Genomic DNA, 25,053 nt, shown 5'->3' on the forward strand with positions numbered 1-25,053 from the left:
CCCCCCTCCCCCACCACCATCCATATCCCTTTACCATCATCATTTTGTGATATATTTTATGTCTTGAAGTGCCTCATTTCATGTATGTTTTTTAAGTTGCTTACCTCATGATGAGTCATTTTTTTATATTTAATCTAGCGGTGCTTTTATCGTTCATTCACATCTTTTCTGATATCTCTTTTACCATGATATCAATGACCAGTTCTTATACATAATGTATGACAACCACCAACTCTTTATTTTTTGTTCAAATTTCTTTATTGACGTATATCTTGCTGTACTTTACCAATATTTCAAAAATTGTAAAAAAAAAAAAATATCCTTGCTGGAGCTTCTCTAGGGTAATGCTGAGCTTCACTTGTAGAGCCTTACTTTCTTGTCCAATCTCCTGAATCCGTCTCTCTCAGGCGATCTGTTCATTTCTCCTCCGCTCTTCCTACTCCTGACTTTTCTTCTGCTCTTCCTACTTTTCTTTACCTATAATGAGAGACATTGTGTTACTTCCCTTATGGAGATCTGAGTCCAGTAGCCTTGTGCATTTCATGATGACAATATTTATATACAGTAGTATTACAGAGTTAGTGCAGGGATTCCAGTTATTCTTATTCATGGTGAGCTGTGAAGAATATACAAACACTACAAACAGCATAAACTATATATTATGACTGTGGGGTCTAGTTAAGGCCAGGGCTGCCATCAGATATTAGACTGACCAAATTAGCAGAAAAGATCCCCCCCCCCCTCCCCCCCTTCTTCAACCCTTGGCATACTTGATGAGACCTCTGCTGTCCGCAGCACTGATGCTTCAATAGAGATGTGAACTTTTATTTTGGACAAATTGTTATGCTTGCCATGCTGTCTTTTAGCCTCCTGCAAACTAAAGCTTCCAGGTGAATTAGAACTAGGATTTTGGGATGACAGAATTATATATGGCGCTATGCAGCCCTGGTGTTACAGCCCCTACAAGTGTCACCCACACTTTACCAACATGCAAACAAGAAAAAATTTGGAGCTGATATACAATGAGGCGCAACAGAAAATACTTAGAGATATAGTAGAATACAGTCTTCCTTTCTTGATATTATCTCTCTTAGTGATGTTAGGATCTGGTCCAATGTGTTTCAAACACCAGTTTGTGTTCGTGATGAAAAAAAGAATTTAAAAATAAAGAATTATTTCTTATATTCGTGAATATTTCTATTGTTGCTGTGTTGGTACAAATAAAGTGAACAAAATTAAGATAAGCATACCAGACTCACGTTTGAGTAAGCTGGTGTTAAGCTCATAAAGGTATCTTTAGTATTGTGTCTATAGTTGCTTGAAAAGAGATGTGACTTCTTACATGAACTCCAAGAGTATAAGAGTGATACATATATAAAGGTATCTTTTTGAAATATGGGCGTACCCCAACTCACGGTAATAGAGATGATGTTAAACTCATAAAGGTTTCTTTTGTACGTTTTTTCGGTACTCTTTACTTAGAACGGCGCCCACGATTTTGATCGTGGGCATCGTTAGTAAAAAATCTCGGGCATTGAATGCACTAAAAAATCGGGTGCGATGCGACCGACGAGATGCCCGTGATTTCCCATAGGGAACAATGTTAAATGTCTCAATTGACCCGATTTTCCTGTTCAATGACTCAATTGACCAGATTTTTCCATAGGAAACAATAATAAATGGGCCACAGAGGCCAAATAGGCACCCTGAAGTGTATAATGGCCACCCGAATTGTTAACGCCACCCCACGATCAACGTCAACCCGAAGCGTGGCGAGCGCAGCGGTACGCGTCCTACGACCTTTTCATACCCCCACTATCCACGTCGGCATGGAGTTGAGAATAGAAAGTGTGGAGAGCGCAGCGAGCCACCGAGCCCGAAGCGTGGCGAGCGTAGCGAGCCCCGCGAGGGGACGCGGACAGCTGTGAAGCCCGCGAGGGGACGCGGATACCTGTGAAGGTATCCGCGTCCCCTCGCCACGCTTTGGGCTCGGTGGCTCGCTGCGCTCGCCACACTATTCTATTCTCAACTCCACGCCAACGTGGATAGTGGGGGTATGAAAAGGTCGTAGGACGCGTACCGCCGCCCCTCGCGGGCTCGCTGCGCTCGCCACGCTTCGGGTTGACGTTGATCGTGGGGTGGCGTTAACAATTCGGGTGGCCATTATACACTTCAGGGTGCCTATTTGGCCTCTGTGGCCCATTTAACATTGTTTCCTATGGAAAAATCTGGTCAATTGAGGCATTGAACAGGAAAATCGGGTCAATTGAGACATTTAACATTGTTCCCTATGGGAAATCACGGGCATCTCGTCGGTCGCATCGCACCCGATTTTTTAGTGCATTCAATGCCCGAGATGGCCATGATGGGCGCCCTTCTAAGTAAAGAGTACCGTTTTTTCTCCTCGTATGTTGACGTGGTGTGCTCCCAGTTTATCTTAGAAGAAAATTAGTGTACCATATGTCAGATATTGCATAGGCTTTTAGAGAGTAGTGGGTGAGGTGTATACAATATATAATAATATTGTATCACTCACCCCTAAATAATTTTTTGAGATGTTTTAAGATCAAAAAAGTGGGCGTACCCCAACTCACACTTGTGTGTCGGGCAGTCCACTCATCAAGGTTTCTTTTGCTTTTAGAGACGTAGAACCTCAGGATTTCTCACCATATTTCATCCAGAATACATACAAGAAAGGATATACCCAACATGTAGATATCTTTTTTTAAGATTAAATGGGGAATAAGCCAAAGGATAATGGCATACCTTACTCACCACTTTAGGTGGCGGCACAAAGCCTGTAGCAGTTTCTTTAATAGTTATTCAAAAACAGAATTTTTTAGGCCAGTCAGGTGTTGAAAATGTAGAAAAGCTTTTAATCCAGGACATCCATAAAAAACATGAGACTATTGTTTAGAGCCCTTGTCTCATGTTTTTTATGGATGTCCTGGATTAAAAGCAACTACAAATGCTGGAATTCGCGATGTATGGGGGAGGGGGCGGGGCTAAAATGACATAAATTGCAGCATTTCGCATAATTTAAGCCCCACCCCCTCATCGCGAACCCGCGAATCACGCGTTTTGTGGAATGGGGGACATCAGTCTCCCCCCTGCATCCCCCACCATGTGCTTCTCCTGGAAAGGAAAAGTAAAAGTTAGGCAACTATGACTAATACAGAGAAATAGAATGGGATAACCCCAGAGTCTACGGGCTCCTGAGAAGGATCTGGGAACAGGCACCCCAAGACCCCGGGAAACAACAATGCTAAAAGGTGACACACTAAATACAAAATACCAGGTGTAACAATACACAAGATGGGAACGTGGCAAAATATATCACTAGAGCACGGATGCTACAATGCACAAAGATAATAAATGCACACAACCCCTGACTTATCTGGGTGATGGTAATCCACAGGAAGTTCAGGGGTTGGCCAGACTTACAGGCTGTAGCTGAAACCTGGGCCAAGCATTGCACTGTACAAAATCTCTTTCTGAAGAAGCCGCTGAGGCTAACAGCAGGCTGAGAAATGCGTAAGGGACACAAGAGACACAGGCATCCATCTCTTATATGCATTCCAGGATCCTATTTTGTACCCTGCAGAACGTCAATTTTACTGGTGTTTCATAAAGTTGCCCTAAAGACATTCAGCGTCAGCAACTGGGAGGCACAAGAGGACATCTCTATCTTCTAAGGTTGTAAGGCACCTTTTTATTCTCTGTCTGGCCAGACATGACTTCAAAATTAACATACAGCAAGGTAACCACAAGGCTTACTAATAACAGCTACTTACCTTAACCCATACCTCCCAACAATCCCGATTTCAGTGGGACAGTCCCGATTACCGGGTCCTGTCCCGCTCTCCCACCCGCGGCCGGAGGTGTCCTGCTGCCGGGGGGGCAGTTCGGAGCCCCCCCAATTTCACAGAATAGACGCTGTGCACATGCGCACAGCGTCTATTTGCGGCCGAAAACGGGGACGTGGCTCATTTGCATAAGCCGCGCCTACCATTTGCATAAGACGCACCCCCTTTTTGGACGCTCGTGCGGCTTCGTCCCTATGGACTTACTTTTAACAAGCTATTTAGAGGATAAAGTTGATATCCCTATGCGCCCACAGAACTGCCTATAACTTTTCCTGGCAATTAAAAGCAACTAATCATAAGATAATTACTATAGATTATGTTCTTAGCACAAATTACCATATAGAGACGCTATTAACCATCTGCTTGAAGGGCTCATTACCTAACCATAATTGACATATATGTTTAAAGGTTGTTTTATTTATTTGTATTTTACTGTGATTGCGTTATGATCTTATAATAGTGGCCACCTATTAGCTGTACAGCTTATTATATTACTAGGTGATTCATCGCGCCCTACGGGCGCTCTTCACACCGGCGTAAGGGGCTACGCCCCTTAATTTGTGAACATTTGTATTGTGAGAAATATGGTTAGAATTGTATGAAAGATGCCCTGTATTGCAGCTTCTGGCAGTGGGTGAGGGTCCAGCGTGGCAGCACAGGAGTACCGGACGGTGGCCCTGAGTCAGTGTCTCCTTCTACTGGGTGGGAGTTAGGGTGCATGAGAGCAGGAGGCTGGGATATGAGGCATGATAGGGGTATGTGGGCAACACAGCGTCAGCGATTACCCAGTGGTGGAAGTTACGGTTCAGGAGAGCAGGAAGCTGGGTAGTGATAGGGGTGTGTGGGCATACGGGGGACTAAAGAGGGTGGTGGACACAGTGCAGCTTCTGCCAGTGGGTGAGGGTCCAGCGTGGCAGCACAGAAATACAGGAGTCAGTGTCTCCTCCAACTGGGTGGGAGTTAGGGTGCATGAGAGCAGGAGGCTGGGCGGTAAAGCATGATAGGGGAATGTGGGCAACACAGGGTGAGCGGGTCTCCACTGGCGGAAGTTACGGGGCAGGAGAACAGGAGGCAGGGCAGTGTCCTCCCACATTGATGGCAAAAGTATTCAACATCGGCCATAAACCATCGATTATTTGAAAATCATTGATGGTCGATGGGCATCCCTAGAACTGGAGGAGGGTGGGGGACAGTATGCAGCTCCCGGCAGTGGGTGAGCGTCTGCTCCCACTGGGAGGGAGTGAGCGTGCATGAGAGCAGGAGGCTGTATAATAGTGGTATGTGGGCAAGACATTGATAAAAGTTGTGGCGCTGGTGCAGAGGGCAGTGGGGAAACCTGCAGTGCGGCAGCCAGGGCCCGATTTCTCACCTAGGGGCGGTACCTGCTTGTGGTGGTACAGGATCCCCCATTGTCACGGGGGTACGTGAAATGCGGGAGCGGGGGCCGCGGTGGTCCGCTGGGGGGTGGAATTGCCGGAAGGGGGTCTGGGGGGTCTGCAAATTGCGGGAGGGGTGGTGGTGTGTGGGGATCCGCGGTTAGCGGGAGGGGGCGGGGGTCCGCAAATCGTGGGCGGGGGCGCGGGGGGGCTTGAATCGTGGGAAGGGGGGTCCGCAAATTGCGGGAGGGGGGTTGTCGGGGTTAGTGAATTGCGGGAGGGGGGGTTGCGGAGGTCCGTGAATTGCGGGAGGGGCGCGTGGGGTGCCGTGAGTCAAGAGGGGGTGGTGCGGGGGTCCGTGAATCACGGGAGGGGTCATGAATCGCAGGAGGCGGGGGTCGTGGGGGGGCTGCGAATCGCAGGAGAGGGGGTGTGGGGGGTTGCCGTGAATTGCATGAGGGGGGCGTGAATCAAGGGAGGGTGGGCGCAGGGGGGTGGTGCGGGGGTCCGTGAATCGCGGGAGGGGGCATGAATCGCGGGAGGGGGGGTCGTGGGGGGTTCCGAATCGCAGGAAGGGGGGTATGGGGGGTGCCGTGAATTGCGTGAGGGGGGCATGAATCGCGGGAGGGGGGGTCCCCGAATGTGTGAATTACGGGCGGTCGCAAATCGCGAGAGGTGCCGAGGGGGCCCGCAAATCGCGGGAGGGGGGCGCTACGGGGGGTTTCGAGAATCGCGGGAGGGGGGGTCGTGAGGGGTTGCGAATCGCAGGAAGGGGGGTGCCGTGAATTGCGTGAGGGGGGCATGAATCGCAGGAGGTGGGGTCCCCGAATGTGTGAATTAGGGGGCGGTCGCAAATCGCGAGAAGTGCCGAGGGGGCCCGCGAATCGCGGGAGGGGGGCGCTACGGGGGGTTCCGTGAATCGCGGGAGGGGTCGGCGCGAATTGCGGGAGGGGGGTCGCAAATCACAGTAGGGGGGGGTGTGCCGTGAATCGCGGGAGGGGGGGTCGCGGGGGGGCCTTTTAATGCCGGGAGGGGGGGTCGCAGGGGTCCCGCGAATCGCGGGAGGATGCAGGGGTCCTGCGAATCGCGGGAGGGGGCTCGCGGGAGGGAGGGGTCGCTGGGGTCCCGCGATTTGCGGGAGGGTCGCGGGGGTCCCGTGTTCCGCGGGAGGGGGTGGTCGCGGAGGTCCAGCGAATCGCGGGAGGGGGTGGTCGGGTCTGGGACGGATATTAGACAGCACTTACATCGACAGCCATTACATCGACACCATTAGTTCGACAGCTCAATAGGTCGACATGGTTTTAGGTTGACATACCATTAGGTCGACATGTCATTATGTCGACAGCTCATTAGGTCGACAGCTCATTAGGTCGACATGTTTTTAGGTCGACACTGCCATTAGGTCGACAGAGTCTATGTCGACAGTCAAAAGGTCGACATGGGTTTTTTCACTGTTTTTTGGCCGAAATGTCGACACAGTCGACATGGACACAGTTTGAAGTGTACCGCAGCCGCTCGCTATGCTTCGGGCACGGTGCCTCGCTGCGCTCGGCACACTATATTATTCTCCCACCACGCCCTAGTGGATAGTAGGGCATGAAATACCGCCTGTCGGCACATGTCGGCTCAATAAACAGTGAAAAAAACCACATGACGACATTTTGACTGTCGACATAGACACTGTCGACCTAATGGCAGTGTCGACCTAAAAACATGTCGACCTAATGAGCTGTCGACCTAATGAGCTGTCGACCTAATGAGCTGTCGACATAATGACATGTCGACCTAATGGTATGTTGACCTAAAACCATGTCGACGCGACTTGCGGGAGGGTGGAAAGCTGGGGTCCCGCGAATCGCGGGAGGGGGGGTGTGGGGTCCTGCGAATGGCGGGAGGGGGGGTCACGGGGGTTCCGCAAATCGCGGGAGGGGGGGTCGCGGGGGTCCCGCGAATCGCGGGAGGGGGGGTCGCGGGGGTCCCGCGAATCGCGGGAGGGGGGGTCGCGGGGGTCCCGCGAATCGCGGGAGGGGGGTCGCGGGGGTCCCGCGATTCGCGGGAGGGGGGGGTCGCGGGGGTCCCGCGATTCGCGGGAGGGGGGGTCACGGGGGGTCCCGCGAATCGGGGGAGGGGGGGTCGCGGGGGGGTCCCGCAAATCGCGGGAGGGGGGGGGGTCGCGGGGGGTCCCGCGAATCGCGGGAGGGGGGTCGCGGGGGTCCTGGCAGAGGGTAGGGATGTGCAGGAGTAATGGTGGATGGTGGCTGTGGAGTAATGGTGGATGGTGGGCGTGTACTGTAGCCCTGGCTGGGCAGGGGGAGGTGATGTCAAGGGGGTGGAACGTCAGACACATGAAAGTGAAACTGTTCTACACAGGAACGTTCTCCACAGGGGTTGAGTGACAGATCTGGCTAAATATATAAGAGATTGTTGTATAAATCCATGTTATTTCAAGAGTATTCCAACTCTGCACAGTTTTGTGTTTTTTTCCTTGTCTTTTTCCATTATTGGGGCATTGAGCAGCCTTAAACAAGACAGCAGAACCGTTAGGAATACTTTAACATATTGCATAATATTTATTTTTATTGGTAATATCACCAAATTTATATAGTGCTGGTCTTCTGTTTCCTATACTGGAACAAGCTTGACTGCAGGGCAGCACGAGACAGGCACAATGCAGTGGACAGTGGAGCCTGGGAACCAGGAACACTCTAACCAGACCAAGTAGTAGTAGTAGTAGTAGTAGTAGTAGTAGTAGTAGTAGTAGTAGTAGTACTGTAGTTTGTTTTTTTATAAGGCACCACAAAGTGTCCGCAGCGCCGTACATAGCAAACAAACAAAAATTACAAGGTAACGTACAGGGTGTGTTGATAAAATACAGCATAAATAGGGGTATAGCTGGTAGAACTAAAATCAGCATCAGTTCTGAAGTAGGTGTGGAAATTGTCGAGGAGACTGAAGATGAAGTAGAGGAAGGGAAGAACAGGGCAGGAGCGCTGGTGAGGTACAGAGGTAGGGTGAGTACGTGAGGAAGGAGGACCCTACTCATAAGAGTTAACATACTAAAAATAGGTGGGTGGACGAACGAAAAACAATAGGATAAGTAGGAACGGATGGGAACAGATGGAGGGGTAGGGTAGGCAGGATAGGAGGAGCGAAAGAGGTTAGGAGGAGGAGGGATAGGCTAGTCGGAAGAAGTGGGTTTTGAGGGAGCGCTTGAAGGAGGTAAGGGAATCAGAAAGCCTGATGGGTGGCGGGAGGTTGTTCCAGTGCAGGGGGGCAGCGCGAGAGAAGTCTTGGACACGGGAGTGAGAGGAGGTGATTAGGTGAGAGGTCAGTCGGCGGTCAGCGATGGAGCGAAGAGGACGGGAGGGAGTGTGGATAGAGATCAGTGAAGAGAGGTAAGGAACGGTGGAGGAGGAGAGAGCCTTGTAGGTGGTGGTGAGGAGTTTAAAGAGAACTCGGAAAGGAATGGGGAGCCAGTGAAGAGATAGACAGAGGGGGGAGGCGGAGGTAGAGCGGCGGGAGAGGAAGATGAGCCTAGCAGCAGCGTTAAGAATGGATTGGAGAGGTGCGAGGCGGGTGAGAGGTAGCCCAGAGAGAAGGATGTTGCAGTAGTCGGGATATGACAAAAGAGTGAGTGAGAATTTTGGTCGCGTCAGTGGAGAGTAATGGTCTGATGCGTGAGATGTTGCGTAGGTGAAAGCGGCAAGACTGTGAGAGAGCACGAATGTGGGGGGTGAAAGAGAGGGAGGAGTCAATGATGACACCGAGGCAGCGTGTTTGGTCGGTGGACATGATCTCGGTTTCACCAATGCTGATGGAGATAGTGGGAGAAGAGGGGATGTTCGGGGGATGGAAGATTAGAAGTTCAGTTTTAGCCATGTTTAGTTTCAGGAAGCGTTGGGTCATCCAGGCTGAGATGGCCGTGAGGCATTCGGAGACCTTGGACAGGAGTGATGAGGGAAGGTTGGGGGAGGATTAGAGGATAGATTATAGTATCATCAGCTACATAGGCTGTGGGCCGTATAGGCTGTGTGCATAATAGTTTTGAATTGCATCATTTTAAAAGTGCGGCATAATTTAACTATAACTGTGGCGTTATACTGGCGTTCTAGACATATCTTCAGCTTATCCTGAATGAACTGACTTCTCTTCTCATCTCTTCTCATCAAGGTAACCAACATTCTACATACTTGGTCTGGGCTGCAGATTATTCCACCCTCTGTCCTAGATTGATTTGATATTGTCATAGGCAGTGGCGGGCTGGGCAGGGGGGCAGGGTGCCTTCTGCCCCCCAGGCCAGAACAATTTTGCAGAAATAGGGCTGCTGTGTTTGCAGATCTGACAGCCGGGAAGGTTTATCTCCTTCCTCCCGACTGTCAGTGTCTGGCTGCTGCAAGCAGCATGAGAAGGGGGCACTATAAGGGGACTCTCCTGCACATCCTGATTATTATTCAGGAACCTGCCATAGGAAGAAGCCCCTCTCATTCACAGGTTCCCCCCTCAGCCCCCCCACTACCAGATCAGCCTACTTTCTTATTCCGAGGTAGCTCCGCCCCCAAAGCTCGTCTTCTACTCACTCTCTCTGGTCCCTCCCTGCTTCCCCCTGGCACCGCACAGGCTGGAGAAAGCTGCACCTGAGAACAGCTGCAGAGAACAACACAGAGGTACCCCCTGCACTGCAGTCTTTTCCAATTTCTACTGCAGTCTTTCTACCTCTCTCTCCCTCACCCCTGCAGTCTCTTTATCTCTTCTACAGGTTTTCTCACTCTCTCCCTTTTCCCTACAGTCTCTATCTCAAGCTTGTGGTCTCTCTCACTCTCAGTTTCTTTCCCTCTCCCCTCACCCTTGACTCTTTCTCTGTGGTCTCTCTCACTTTTCCCCCTGCAATCTCTCTCACTCTCACCCTCTCCCCTGCGGCCTCCCTCGCTGTCTCCCCTGCGGCCTTCCTCGCTGTCTCTCCTGCGGCCTTCCTTGCTGTCTTACCTGCGGCCTCCCTCGCTGTCTCTCCTGCGGCCTCCCTCGCTGTCTCTCCTGCGGCCTCCCTCGCTGTCTCACCTGCGGCCTCCCTCGCTGTCTCTCCTGCGGCCTCCCTCGCTGTCTCCCCTGCGGCCTCCCTCGCTGTCTCTCCTGCGGCCTCCCTCGCTGTCTCCCCTGTGGCCTCCCTCGCTGTCTCTCCTGCGGCCTCCCTCGCTGTCTCACCTGCGGCCTCCCTCGCTGTCTCTCCTGCGGCCTCCCTCGCTGTCTCCCCTGCGGCCTCCCTCGCTGTCTCTCCTGCGGCCTCCCTCGCTGTCTCACCTGCGGCCTCCCTCGCTGTCTCTCCTGCGGCCTCCCTCGCTGTCTCCCCTGTGGCCTCCCTCGCTGTCTCCCCTGTGGCCTCCCTCGCTGTCTCCCCTGCGGCGTCTCTCCTGCGGCCTCCCTCACTGTCTCTCATGCGGTCTCCCTTGCTGTCTCCCCTGCCTCCTCCCTCGCTGTCTCCCCTGCGGCGTCTCTCCTGCGGCCTCCCTCACTGTCTCTCATGCGGTCTCCCTCGCTGTCTCCCCTGCGGCCTCCCTCGCTGTCTCTCCTGCGGCCTCCCTCGCTGTCTCTCCTGCGGCCTCCCTCGCTGTCTCACCTGCGGCCTCCCTCGCTGTCTCTCCTGCGGCCTCCCTCGCTGTCTCCCCTGCGGCCTCCCTCGCTGTCTCTCCTGCGGCCTCCCTCGCTGTCTCACCTGCGGCCTCCCTCGCTGTCTCTCCTGCGGCCTCCCTCGCTGTCTCCCCTGCGGTCTCCCTCGCTGTCTCCCCTGCGGCGTCTCTCCTGCGGCCTCCCTCGCTGTCTCTCATGCGGTCTCCCTTGCTGTCTCCCCTGCATCCTCCCTCGCTGTCTCCCCTGCGGCCTCCCTCGCTGTCTCACCTGCGGCCTCCCTCGCTGTCTCCCCTGCGGCCTCCCTTGCTGTCTCTCCTGCGGCCTCCCTCGCTGTCTCCCCTGCGGCGTCTCTCCTGCGGCCTCCCTCACTGTCTCTCATGCGGTCTCCCTTGCTGTCTCCCCTGCATCCTCCCTCGCTGTCTCCCCTGCGGCGTCTCTCCTGCGGCCTCCCTCACTGTCTCTCATGCGGTCTCCCTCGCTGTCTCCCCTGCGGCCTCCCTCGCTGTCTCTCCCGCGGCCTACCACACTCTCTCCCCTGCGGCCTCCCTCGCTGTGTCTGCCCTGTGGCCTCCCTCGCTCTCTCTCCCGTGGCCTCCCTCGCTGTCTCTCATGCGGTCTCCCTTGCTGTCTCCCCTGCATCCTCCCTCGCTGTCTTTCCTGCGGCCTCCCTCGCTGTCTCACCTGCGGCCTCCCTCGCTGTCTCTCCTGCGGCCTCCCTCGCTGTCTCCCCTGCGGCCTACCTCGCTGTCTCTCCCGCGGCCTACCACACTCTCTCCCCTGCGGCCTCCCTCGCTGTGTCTGCCCTGTGGCCTCCCTCGCTCTCTCTCCCGTGGCCTCCCTCGCTGTCTCTCATGCGGTCTCCCTTGCTGTCTCCCCTGCATCCTCCCTCGCTGTCTCTCCTGCGGCCTCCCTCGCTGTCTCACCTGCGGCCTCCCTCGCTGTCTCTCCTGCGGCCTCCCTCGCTGTCTCCCCTGCGGCCTCCCTTGCTGTCTCTCCTGCGGCCTCCCTCGCTGTCTCCCCTGCGGCGTCTCTCATGCGGCCTCCCTCACTGTCTCTCATGCGGTCTCCCTTGCTGTCTCCCCTGCATCCTCCCTCGCTGTCTCCCCTGCGGCGTCTCTCCTGCGGCCTCCCTCACTGTCTCTCATGCGGTCTCCCTCGCTGTCTCCCCTGCGGCCTCCCTCGCTGTCTCTCCCGCGGCCTACCACACTCTCTCCCCTGCGGCCTCCCTCGCTGTGTCTGCCCTGTGGCCTCCCTCGCTCTCTCTCCCGTGGCCTCCCTCGCTGTCTGCCCTGCTGCCTCCCTCGCTGTCTCTCCTGCGGCCTCCCTCGCTGTCTCCCCTGCGGCCTCCCTCGCTGTCTGCCCTGCGGCCTCTCTCGCTGTCTGCCCTGCTGCCTCCCTCGCTATCTCCCCTGCGGCCTCCCTCGCTGTCTCCCCTGCGGCCTCCCTCGCTGTCTCCCCTGCGGCCTACCTCGCGCTCTTTCCCGCGGCCTCCCTCGCTCTCTCTCCTGCTGCCTCCCTCGTTATCTCCCCTGTAGCCTTCCTCTCTACTGCGACCTCTCTCACTATCTTCCTGTCCCCTTTGTTCTCTCTGGCTATGGGGCCCATTTATCGAAAAATCGCATATGCAGTGCGATCTGGAGATGGTATGAGCAACCAGTATCACATTGCAATATGCAGTTTCTATTGGCCGGATGTTCATCCCTGTTATGTGCTCCAGGTGCTACTGTGGCTACTGTACATGCACAGTCCCATTGACTGCAAACACGCATTGGCCATTGCCAGAGAGGGTTCTGCAGGAACCTTCTGCAGGCTAGCTACGCAATGTGTGGCCCATAACTGTGGGAAATGGTAGCTGCAGGGAACAATTTCTAGGGATTCGTAAATCAGGCAGCATCACATCTGCTGTCTCTCACTAGCTCCTTTTCCTCGGCCGTTTCTTCCTCTGTCTCCTTTTCCCTAGTACAGTCTCTATCACTCTGGGGCCACTTGCTTGTGTTTGCCCCACAGGCTGAAAGTTGCCAGCCAGCCCCTTGTCATAGGTAACCAGCATTCTACATACTTGGTCTGGGATGCAGATTATTCTACCCTCTGTCCTAGATTGATTTGATATTGTCATAGGTAACCAGCATTCTACATACTTGGTCTGGGCTGCAGATTATTCCACCCTCTGTCCTAGATTTATTTGATATTGTCATAGGTAACCAGCATTCTACATACTTGGACTGGGCTGCAGATTATTCTACCCTCTGTCCTAGATTGATTTGATATTGTCATAGGTAACCAGCATTCTACATACTTGGGGCCCCATTTATCAATGAAATGCGATGTACTCATGATAACATCGTTGAAAATCGCATTGGCATCGCATTGCGGTGTTCTCCAACATCACCTGAATGTATGAAAGGATGTGGGCAGGGAGAGCGGGTGCGTAAAAACGCTGTCCCAGCGATCAGCAGCTTCCTGTAAAGGCGAAGTGTTTCTTCTAAGAACACTCGCCCGGACACTCCCCCTTTTCACCAGACCAATCAATGGACATGCAGCAAGGCACTACAGGCACTTGATATATATATATATATATATATATATATTTTATTACACAGAAATACATATATATATATATATATATTATATATATATATATATATATATATATATATATATATACACATACAGATATACATTGTCACACATGCATAACCTAAAGATCCAGTGCACGGAGGGAGCAGGAGCAGTCTGCACGGAGGGAGCAGGAGCAGTCTGCACGGAGGGAGCAGGAGCAGTCTGTGCACGGAGGGAGCCAGAGCAGAGGAGAGGATGTGCTGGCTACTGCTGAGTAGTGAGAGCAGTCTCTCCACACTTTTATCACCACTCCGGCGCTGCAGTGGGGGACACAAGCTGCCTCCTGTCGGGGCTGCTGTTTGGTGGGTGCTCCGATCAGCGCTGCAGTGGGGGACACAAGCTGCCTCCTGTCGGGGCTGCTGTTTGGTGGGTGCTCCGATCAGCGCTGCAGTGGGGGACACAAGCTGCCTCCTGTCGGGGCTGCTGTTTGGTGGGTGCTCCGATCAGCGCTGCAGTGGGGGACACAAGCTGCCTCCTGTCGGGGCTGCTGTTTGGTGGGTGCTCCGATCAGCGCTGCAGTGGGGGACACAAGCTGCCTCCTGTCGGGGCTGCTGTTTGGTGGGTGATCCGATCAGCGCTGCAGTGGGGGACACAAGCTGCCTCCTGTCGGGGCTGCTGTTTGGTGGGTGATCCGATCGGCGCTGCAGTGGGGGACACAAGCTACCTGCTATTGGGACCCCGCTCTGGTGGGTAAAAGATGGCAGTAATGCTGAGCGGCAATGGCAGCATACTAACAGGTAAGGGAGGAGGGCACACCGGGGAGGGTTCTAACGCCACTTTAGCCTCGCGAAGATATCGGGGATCAAGTTCCGAAAGAAAAATGCTTTCGGAACTTGATACATTTTAAAAGACAGCAGTTCCTATTGTAAAGATAGGAGCTGCGAAAACAGTAAACATGCGATATCTGTGCCCTTCATCTTGCGATAATAAAGGAGATAGCACATTGATACATTTGTGGGATACTTCAATTTCACGTTAAAGGCCGGTTTTCGCATTTTTTGTGTCATTACCCCCTTGATAAATGCGGCCCTTGGTCTGGGATGCAGATTATTCCACCCTCTGTCCTAGATTTATTTGATATTGTCATAGGTAACCAGCATTCTACATACTTGGACTGGGCTGCAGATTATTCTACCCTCTGTCCTAGATTGATTTGATATTGTCATAGGTAACCAGCATTCTACATACTTGGTCTGGGATGCAGATTATTCCACCCTCTGTCCTAGATTGATTTGATATTGTCATAGGTAACCAGCATCTCTTATATATTTAGCCAGATCTGTCACTCAACCCCTGTGGAGAACGTTCCTGTGTAGAACAGTTTCACTTTCATGTGTCTGACGTTCCACCCCCTTGACATCACCTCCCCCTGCCCAGCCAGGGCTACAGTACACGCCCACCATCCACCATTACTCCACAGCCACCATCCACCATTACTCCTGCACATCCCTACCCTCTGCCAGGACCCCCGCGACCCCCCTCCCGCGATTCGCGGGACCCCCCGCGACCCCCCCCTCCCGCGATTTGCGGGACCCCCCCGCGACCCCCCCTCCCCCGATTCGCGGGACCCCCCGTGACCCCCCCTCCCGCGAATCGCGGGACCCCCGCGACCCCCCCCTCCCGCGAATCGCGGGACCCCCGCGACCCCCCTCCCGCGATTCGCGGGACCCCCGCGACCCCCCCTCCCGCGATTCGCGGGACCCCCGCGACCCCCCCTCCCGCGATTCGCGGGACCCCCGCGACCCCCCCTCCCGCGATTTGCGGAACCCCCGTGACCCCCCCTCCCGCCATTCGCAGGACCCCACACCCCCCCTCCCGCGATTCGCGGGACCCCAGCTTTCCACCCTCCCGCAAGTCGCGTCGACATGGTTTTAGGTCAACATACCATTAGGTCGACATGTCATTATGTCGACAGCTCATTAGGTCGACAGCTCATTAGGTCGACAGCTCATTAGGTCGACATGTTTTTAGGTCGACACTGCCATTAGGTCGACAGTGTCTATGTCGACAGTCAAAATGTCGTCATGTGGTTTTTTCACTGTTTATTGAGCCGACATGTGCCGACAGGCGGTATTTCATGCCCTACTATCCACTAGGGCGTGGTGGGAGAATAATATAGTGTGCCGAGCGCAGCGAGGCACCGTGCCCGAAGCATAGCGAGCGGCTGCGGTACACTTCAAACTGTGTCCATGTCGACTGTGTCGACATTTCGGCCAAAAAACAGTGAAAAAACCCATGTCGACCTTTTGACTGTCGACATAGACTCTGTCGACCTAATGGCAGTGTCGACCTAAAAACATGTCGACCTAATGAGCTGTCGACCTAATGAGCTGTCGACATAATGACATGTCGACCTAATGGTATGTCAACCTAAAACCATGTCGACCTATTGAGCTGTCGAACTAATGGTGTCGATGTAATGGCTGTCGATGTAAGTGCTGTCTAATATCCGTCCCAGACCCGACCACCCCCTCCCGCGATTCGCTGGACCTCCGCGACCACCCCCTCCCGCGAAACACGGGACCCCCGCGACCCTCCCGCAAATCGCGGGACCCCAGCGACCCCTCCCTCCCGCGAGCCCCCTCCCGCGATTCGCAGGACCCCTGCATCCTCCCGCGATTCGCGGGACCCCTGCGACCCCCCCTCCCGGCATTAAAAGGCCCCCCCGCGACCCCCCCTCCCGCGATTCACGGCACCCCCCCCCCTACTGTGATTTGCGACCCCCCTCCCGCAATTCGCGCCGACCCCTCCCGCGATTCACGGAACCCCCCGTAGCGCCCCCCTCCCGCGATTCGCGGGCCCCCTCGGCACTTCTCGCGATTTGCGACCGCCCCCTAATTCACACATTCGGGGACCCCACCTCCTGCGATTCATGCCCCCCTCACGCAATTCACGGCACCCCCCTTCCTGCGATTCGCAACCCCTCACGACCCCCCCTCCCGCGATTCTCGAAACCCCCCGTAGCGCCCCCCTCCCGCGATTTGCGGGCCCCCTCGGCACCTCTCGCGATTTGCGACCGCCCGTAATTCACACATTCGGGGACCCCCCCTCCCGCGATTCATGCCCCCCTCACGCAATTCACGGCACCCCCCATACCCCCCTTCCTGCGATTCGGAACCCCCCACGACCCCCCCTCCCGCGATTCATGCCCCCTCCCGCGATTCACGGACCCCCGCACCACCCCCCTGCGCCCACCCTCCCTTGATTCACGCCCCCCTCATGCAATTCACGGCAACCCCCCACACCCCCTCTCCTGCGATTCGCAGCCCCCCCACGACCCCCGCCTCCTGCGATTCATGACCCCTCCCGTGATTCACGGACCCCCGCACCACCCCCTCTTGACTCACGGCACCCCACGCGCCCCTCCCGCAATTCACGGACCTCCGCAACCCCCCCTCCCGCAATTCACTAACCCCGACAACCCCCCTCCCGCAATTTGCGGACCCCCCTTCCCACGATTCAAGCCCCCCCGCGCCCCCGCCCACGATTTGCGGACCCCCGCCCCCTCCCGCTAACCGCGGATCCCCACACACCACCACCCCTCCCGCAATTTGCAGACCCCCCAGACCCCCTTCCGGCAATTCCACCCCCCAGCGGACCACCGCGGCCCCCGCTCCCGCATTTCACGTACCCCCGTGACAATGGGGGATCCTGTACCACCACAAGCAGGTACCGCCCCTAGGTGAGAAATCGGGCCCTGGCTGCCGCACTGCAGGTTTCCCCACTGCCCTCTGCACCAGCGCCACAACTTTTATCAATGTCTTGCCCACATACCACTATTATACAGCCTCCTGCTCTCATGCACGCTCACTCCCTCCCAGTGGGAGCAGACGCTCACCCACTGCCGGGAGCTGCATACTGTCCCCCACCCTCCTCCAGTTCTAGGGATGCCCATCGACCATCAATGATTTTCAAATAATCGATGGTTTATGGCCGATGTTGAATACTTTTGCCATCAATGTGGGAGGACACTGCCCTGCCTCCTGTTCTCCTGCCCCGTAACTTCCGCCAGTGGAGACCCGCTCACCCTGTGTTGCCCACATTCCCCTATCATGCTTTACCGCCCAGCCTCCTGCTCTCATGCACCCTAACTCCCACCCAGTTGGAGGAGACACTGACTCCTGTATTTCTGTGCTGCCACGCTGGACCCTCACCCACTGGCAGAAGCTGCACTGTGTCCACCACCCTCTTTAGTCCCCCGTATGCCCACACACCCCTATCACTACCCAGCTTCCTGCTCTCCTGAACCGTAACTTCCACCACTGGGTAATCGCTGACGCTGTGTTGCCCACATACCCCTATCATGCCTCATATCCCAGCCTCCTGCTCTCATGCACCCTAACTCCCACCCAGTAGAAGGAGACACTGACTCAGGGCCACCGTCCGGTACTCCTGTGCTGCCACGCTGGACCCTCACCCACTGCCAGAAGCTGCAATACAGGGCATCTTTCATACAATTCTAACCATATTTCTCACAATACAAATGTTCACAAATTAAGGGGCGTAGCCCCTTACGCCGGTGTGAAGAGCGCCCGTAGGGCGCGATGAATCACCTAGTTCTACATACTTGGTCTGGGCTGCAGATTATTACACCTCACGTGCTGGATGTATTTAAATGCTTTGGTAATTGATCAATCTGCACACTGCTTTAGATATCAGAAATGTGTTAAGTTAAAAATCAAATCTCAGTTGCCTATGTGAAGGGAGGAATATCTTATAACTCTTAATGACACATGCTATCTTGGAATGCATGGATGTTTATGTAAGAAACTTTTATTACCATTCATTGTAGTAGGGGGGTTGGGATTGGGTGGGAAGAGTCCAGTTAATGAGTGCAGATGCATTTTAAGATCATTACATAGGCTGTGGCCGAATAGGCTGCGTGCATGGTTTAGCTGTGTGCATAATAGTTTTGAAGTACATCATTTTTAAAGTGTGGCATAATTTAAATATAACTGTGGCGTTATACTGGCGTTACACTGAAGTGAAACAGAAGGACAGAAGCAACAACTGAGAAAACCAAAGACTGCTTTGAGTGAGTTCAATTCATTCTCACAACATACTACTCCTGGCTGCTTAATCTGGCGATTCTACCATACTATCATCATTCTTACATCTGCAAACAACTTTTACTATCACTGTTAATGCTTGTATTTGCACTGTCACTTTTGAAAATGCCCAGCTGTACCTCTAATGACTTCACCTCTCCTGCTCTTCCATTGATAGTAGGTGTCCCCCAAAATTTTATTCTTGGCCCTCTTCTTCTTTTTCTCTATACATCCTCTCTGGGTGAGCTTATTTGCTCACTCGACTTCCATTATCACATCTATGCTGATAATACTGAAATCTAACGCTCCTTTCCTGATCTCTCTCCCTCTATCCCATAGTTGCCTACCCTCCTGCATTCTGCAGGAGACTCCCTGAAATAGTAGCAATCTCCCTCTCTCCCTCATTAGTCTAGCAATCTCCCTCATTTCCCCTACCCCACATTACACTGTTAAATCACAGTTACCTCCCCTCCTGCATTCTGCAGGAGACTCCCTGACATAGCAGCAATCTCCCTCTCTCCATCATTAGTCTAGCAATCTCCCTCATGTCACCTAGCCCACATTACACTGTTACATTTTTTTGGGGAAAAAGGAATGAGAGATAGATACATTTACTGTACATTGAATCATCAGCCCCATTTCCCAGCACTTTACCAAGTATAGTATCTCTTACTAACTGCTTTGGGGCTCATCTACATTTGGATATAAATCATTTTATATTACATCCCCCCCCCCCGCTTCTCGTGCCATGTTCACAATCTCTTTTCACAATCTCTCTATATATGGAACTAGACACGCCCTTTGGGTGGAGCATGACACGCCCCCTCAATGGGGCGCTGTGCAAAATTCTATTACCAACTATTCTCCCTGAAACTAGTTTTCAAAAGTAGGCAAGTATGCTCTATCCTCACTCATATCTCCAACTGTCTCTCTGCTGTCTACTCTTGGATGACCCAGCGCTTTTTTAGACTTAAAATATCAAAGACTAAAGCTGGGTACACATATTTACAATTTCATTTTTCTTGCGACCGTTCGATCGACCGAATACACGTTCGGCCGTCCGAAACATACGACCGATCTGCGCGTACACATATGTACAATTTTAATTGCGACGTCTGATGTACTCCCGTCCAAACAATCGCAAGAAAAAGATTGTACCACCGTACACACTCTCCCGTTCTGGCTATTCGCACGATAAAAATGTACACAACATTATCATAATGGGCTGGATTAAAAGAGCATACCAAAACGAGGCGTGATCACGGAACAAAGAATCGTTCGTGTAGTACAGTGAATAGAGCCGTGACTATTCAGATCCATTGCTAGCTGTGCAGGATATACGTACGTACGTTCGTCTATCGGTGCATTTGGGCCTTTTTAATTATGAGCTTGAGGAGAAGGAAGGCTCGTGCGTGCATTTTTGCTGCTATGGCCACTAGATTGCAGGCTATTAAAAAAAGAAAAAGGACCAAGAATCGGAGCTGCTGGACCAGAGACTGGCTTCTGAGGAGAGACACCTTCTCCCACATGCCATTGCTACAGGAGATACGGGAGAACAATCCTGATGATTTCAGGAATTATCTCCGTATGGATGACGCTACCTTCATGGAGCTGCTGACACTGGTTACCCCTTTAATAGAGAGAGAGGACACCTATTTCAGGAGGCCTATTTCTGCAGAGCAGAGACTGGTGGCAACGCTGCGTTACCTGGCAACAGGCAGGACCCTTGCCGACCTGAGATTCACCACCGCAATATCATCTCAAGCGCTGGGGTTGATAATACCAGACACCTGTGATGCCATCGTCCAAGTTCTACAGGACAAATACATGAAGGTAAATATGGAAATTACATACATGTCCCCCATATGTATAGCTGTGCACATACCTGTACCCTATATGTATATCTTTACAATGCCTGTTAATTTAAACTTTTACACCAGTGGGTGGGGGGTCATTTTGATAAGGCGGGTAATAGCTTTGAGGCTGCAATGGGGGAGGGCTGATGGGTCTAAAATCAACCCAACAGATTATTAATACGCATATACTTTTATATTGCAGTTTCCATCGACCAAGGAGGAGTGGCAAAATATTGCACGTGATTTCCGTGATCTTTGGAATTTCCCTAATTGTGGTGGAGCTATCGATGGCAAACACGTCAGAATCATGCCCCCTGCAAAGAGTGGCTCTTTTTATTATAACTATAAGGGGTTCTTCAGCATTGTTCTAATGGCCATCGCTAATGCTCGATACGAGTTTGTATTTGTGGACATTGGGAAAAATGGTAGAGTTTCAGATGGAGGAGCCCTGGAGAATACATTTTTCCATGACAAACTGAAAATAAATGAACTGAATCTGCCAGAGCGGACTGAAAATGAGCACGGTTTGAACTTTGTTTTTGTGGCGGATGAGGCCTTTGCATTGCACCCTAATGTCCTTAAACCCTACCCACAAAGGGCACTGAACAGGGAACGGCGCATTTTTAACTATCGCCTGTCACGTGCCAGGCGAGTGGTTGAAAATGCGTTTGGGATTCTGAGTAATAAATTCAGAATTTTTCACAGTGCCATCAATCTGCGCCTAGATAAGATTGACAAAGTGGTGCTGGCCTGTTGTGTGCTGCACAACTACATGCGCAGAAAAGCGGTGCACACACAACAACTGGGGGCTACAGTGGACGAAAGCCAAGTTGTTGACGAGCCTATTGGTCTGACAGCTTTGGCAAATAATTTAAACACCAGAAATGCATCAACGCAAGCAAAGTTGTCAAGAGACGAGTACTTGAATTATTTCAATGGTGTTGGGGCTGTGGAGTGGCAGAATGACATGATTGCTTAAAAATGTACGTTTTTGTCATTGTAAATATATTGTTTTTTGGTGTGTACTAATCAATATTTTGCCAATAAAATTTGTATACTCACAGTTCCGCACAAGTTGTCCTCTGCGTCTTCTTGCAGCAAGGAGGGGGAGGTGGAGGCCGAATCACGGCAAGTGAGTGGTAGTACTCAGGTGCCAGGCATTCCTGGAGGGCACAATGCCACGACACCTGGAGTGCAGACTGTACCCAGTACTGGTGTTTATGTACTAGCAAGTAGTGGCTCCACCACACCTATTTCTATGCCAATTTCTCCTGGTACTTTTGTACAGTCTCCAGGAGCAATACATGAAGGTAAATATTGAAACAATATGCATGTACCCCATATGTATATCTGTGCCCTATAGTCACCCTGCATGGTAAATGATATTTTCACACGGACACCAACTAGATTAGAGAATTTTTTATTTTTATATAAATTATTAACTTATAAACTTATAACAAATATAACATAAATAACAAGTAAATAAATAATAAAGAAATACTTAAACATAAAAATATTTAAACTATATTATTAAAAAAATAATGCACTTGAATAAACTATATAAAATATTTACATATTGTGGTAAACTTGTCCCACCCCATAATCCCCTGTATCCATCGGTGGTTGGGAGGGAGATGGACTTTCCACTAAACTCTGGAAGGGGCCACCAGGTGGACCTGGTGGGAGCGTATTAGCCGACGTTGCCGGTTGGTGCTGCCTTTGCCCAGTTGGTGGCTGGAAATGTTGGTACTGGGGATATTGCACCGGGTGAAATACCGCTTGTTGGGGTATAGGAGCTGGGCTGATGGGTTGAAATTCAACCCTAGGCAGAGGGGTCTCATCGGTGAGCCGTGTGTGCCGGGACAGAGTCCCCACACGGGCCCGGTACAGCGTCTCATAAAATATGCGCTCTACCTCCACCCTTGTAGCCGGGTCCAACTTTCGCAAATTGTCAGCCAATACACTCCCCACCCGGTCCGCATCATCCTCCTCCATGGTCATCAATCTGTTGGCAGACTCCAGGATCTTGGTGGTTGCCACGTCCGCAGCATCTGGAGTCTGCCTCGGCCTTTTGCGCCCTCTTCTTGATGGTGCTTCTGCTGTAGTTTGAGCGCTTGCTAGAGGTTCAGCGCTGGTCGTGGCGGTTGGTGTGGGGGTGGAGCAGAGGGCCGGTGAAGGCAGCTGTGATGCCACCTCCAGCGATGCCGAAGATTCATCCTCGGCAAATAGCGATGGCTGTAACAAAACAAGATGATGTATCACTATCGATTTTTAAGACTTCCATATATTTTTATATCTACGCAGAAGAACGCAGCCCACACACCACTGAAAAGAACCAGAATTAGGGCCACAGAGAAGGTCAAATTGACGATGTATAACCAAAAGGGGGGGTATCGCCCCCTGCAACTGACCTCTCTGTTGTGCCCAACAGAGAGGTCAGTTGCAGGGGGCGATACCCCCCCTTTTCATTTTACATGTTCACAATTTTTATACTGTACTTGCTGTTATATTTATCTGGTTTAAAAAAAAAATTTAAAATAAAATCCGTCTACTTAATACTGCTTTCCCACTGCAGACCAGTTTAAAGTACTGGTAATCTTAAATGGTATTTAAAACGGTATTAGCATTCCCACTGCAGCAGATTACCGTTTTAAATACCATTTAAGTACCATTCCCATTGCAGTGAACGTGTATAATGTAGAGTGCCTAACCCCCCCTTCCCCCAGTGTAAAGAGAGCCTAATCCCCCCCCCCAGTGTAAATAGTGCCTAACCCCCCTACCTGCCCTGTGCCCCCACCTCCCCTCCCCTTGTACTTACCTGTGGGCAGTGGGGAGGCAGCGGGGGTCATTGCAGGGTCCATGCGGGGTACAGGCAGTCCCAGTGCCTGATGAGACCTAGTTCTCATTTTTCGCATATGTAATGAGTGCACGTGCATACTAATGAGCCGCTCATTACATATGCGCATATGTAATTAGCGGCTCATTAGTATGCACGTGCACACATTACACATGCACAAAGTGCGAACTACTAGGTTTCATCAGGCACTGGGACTGCCTGGAGGCTAAATAATGTTTAAGAGGCATTCCCACTGCCTCTTAAACGTTATTTAACCGTGTAGGACTCTGCTTTGTAAACGGGTTGAAATACCGTTTAACTTTAAACGGTATTTCAACTCTGGCGCTTTCCCACTGCAGCCTTAAACGGTATTTTGCCCTCAAAAATCGGCAATATACCGTTTTAAGGCTGCAGTGGGAAAGGGGCATTACTGTGCCGCAAATGGTGTCATCAGAAACCTCTTGGTTGCACGCGGAGGTGGAGGGGGCAGGCTGGTTCCTTGCAGTGTTGCTGACCGAATCCCTGGGCAGCTCCTGGTCCACCGTGAAGGCCAGCAGGTCGTAGTACCACAGCCTGGGCACATAGACTTGGTCTGCCCCTGCCCCAGACCGCTTTGAGGACTCCACCTTATTTAGTTCCTTTTTAAATACGGTCCTCATATTAGCGATCCGAGTCCGGACCCACTCTACATTTGCTGTGGGGTAGTATGTCTGGCTCACCCTCACCAGCTCCTCCAGAGCAGATAGCCTCTTCTGCCGATTCGAATGGTCTTTGGATTTGGTATTCCAGAGACAATTCTGATCCCTGTAGGCCTCAATGAAGTCCTTCATAAATTCGACATTTTTTTCTGCCATGGTTGAATTTCTGTTCCAAAAAATAAAATAAAAAGGCATATTATTTTCTTGATACACAAAGCACACCATAAACCATTTAATGTACAGGTGTTCAGTCTGTGGGCCACTAGATATACTGTAGCTATAGTACAGGAGTTGAAACTCTGTGGGACATAGGATACACGGTCACTACAAGTCCCAGCATACCCATGGCCCACAGATTGAAGTCCCTGTCATAGAAAACTACACATTTTGTTTTAATACTCACCGAAAGAAATGTCGATAAATAGTCCGGAAAATTCGCAGCGCAGCTCCGATCACTCGAACAGCAACGACGGAATATTCTTTCGTGCTGAACGTGGCTTGAAACACAGTGATTGGATGAGCGCAGGAATCTCCGCCCCACTCACGTGCTTCGCGTCACACAGACACGGGACATCGAGGAGCCATGTCGGAGGGTCTGGCGCCACCGCATATGGGGGAGGCCAGTACAGCACCTTTGTTTTCCAATTCAGCACTGATAACAACAGATAAAGAAATCGCTGAGAGACAGGACAACAAGGAGAAAAAAGTGACGCGCGCATCCGCCATGTCATCTGCAGAGGTGGAACTGATGGTCAAAATGCTGGATAGAAGGGACTACGATTGTTCGAGAAAAACATACCCCAAGACAAATTATAGAAAAGAAATTATTATGCAGCGTGTATGCAAGGAGATAAAGGAGAAGTTTGGGAAAAGAAGGTCCAAATACCAGCTACAAAAACGGTGGTCGGACCTGAAGCACAAGGAGCAGGCCAAGCTCAAGAAAATTCGTGGAATTATTAAAAGAAGTGAGTCCAATGCCCTAGGTGGCTTTATTAATATACTGTCTTGATCCATTACATTTTGTGTGTTTTGCTGACATGTTGCTTGTTTTTACTCAGAGGAAATCCAATCCAGGAGAAGACATGAGGAAGGCAGAGACAGGGCCTCCAACCTGAAAATAAAGAAGGAGAGT

At 52.0% G+C, this 25,053-nt stretch overlaps 1 protein-coding gene across 1 annotated transcript in view; it reads right to left on the reverse strand.

The window, feature by feature from the left end:
• Positions 1–268: 268 nt before the first annotated feature.
• LOC146025510 (uncharacterized) overlaps positions 269–25,053 on the reverse strand; it is a 44,461-nt gene continuing 19,676 nt past the window's right edge. The window contains exon 3 of the mRNA XM_083155523.1: positions 269–477. Coding sequence (XP_083011649.1) covers positions 464–477 — 14 coding nt within the window. The 3' untranslated portion in view covers positions 269–463. The remainder of the gene's footprint in view (positions 478–25,053) is intronic.

This window comes from Crinia signifera, chromosome 1, assembly GCF_055691185.1.
Source record: "Crinia signifera chromosome 1, ASM5569118v1, whole genome shotgun sequence".
Lineage (NCBI taxonomy): Eukaryota > Metazoa > Chordata > Amphibia > Anura > Myobatrachidae > Crinia > Crinia signifera.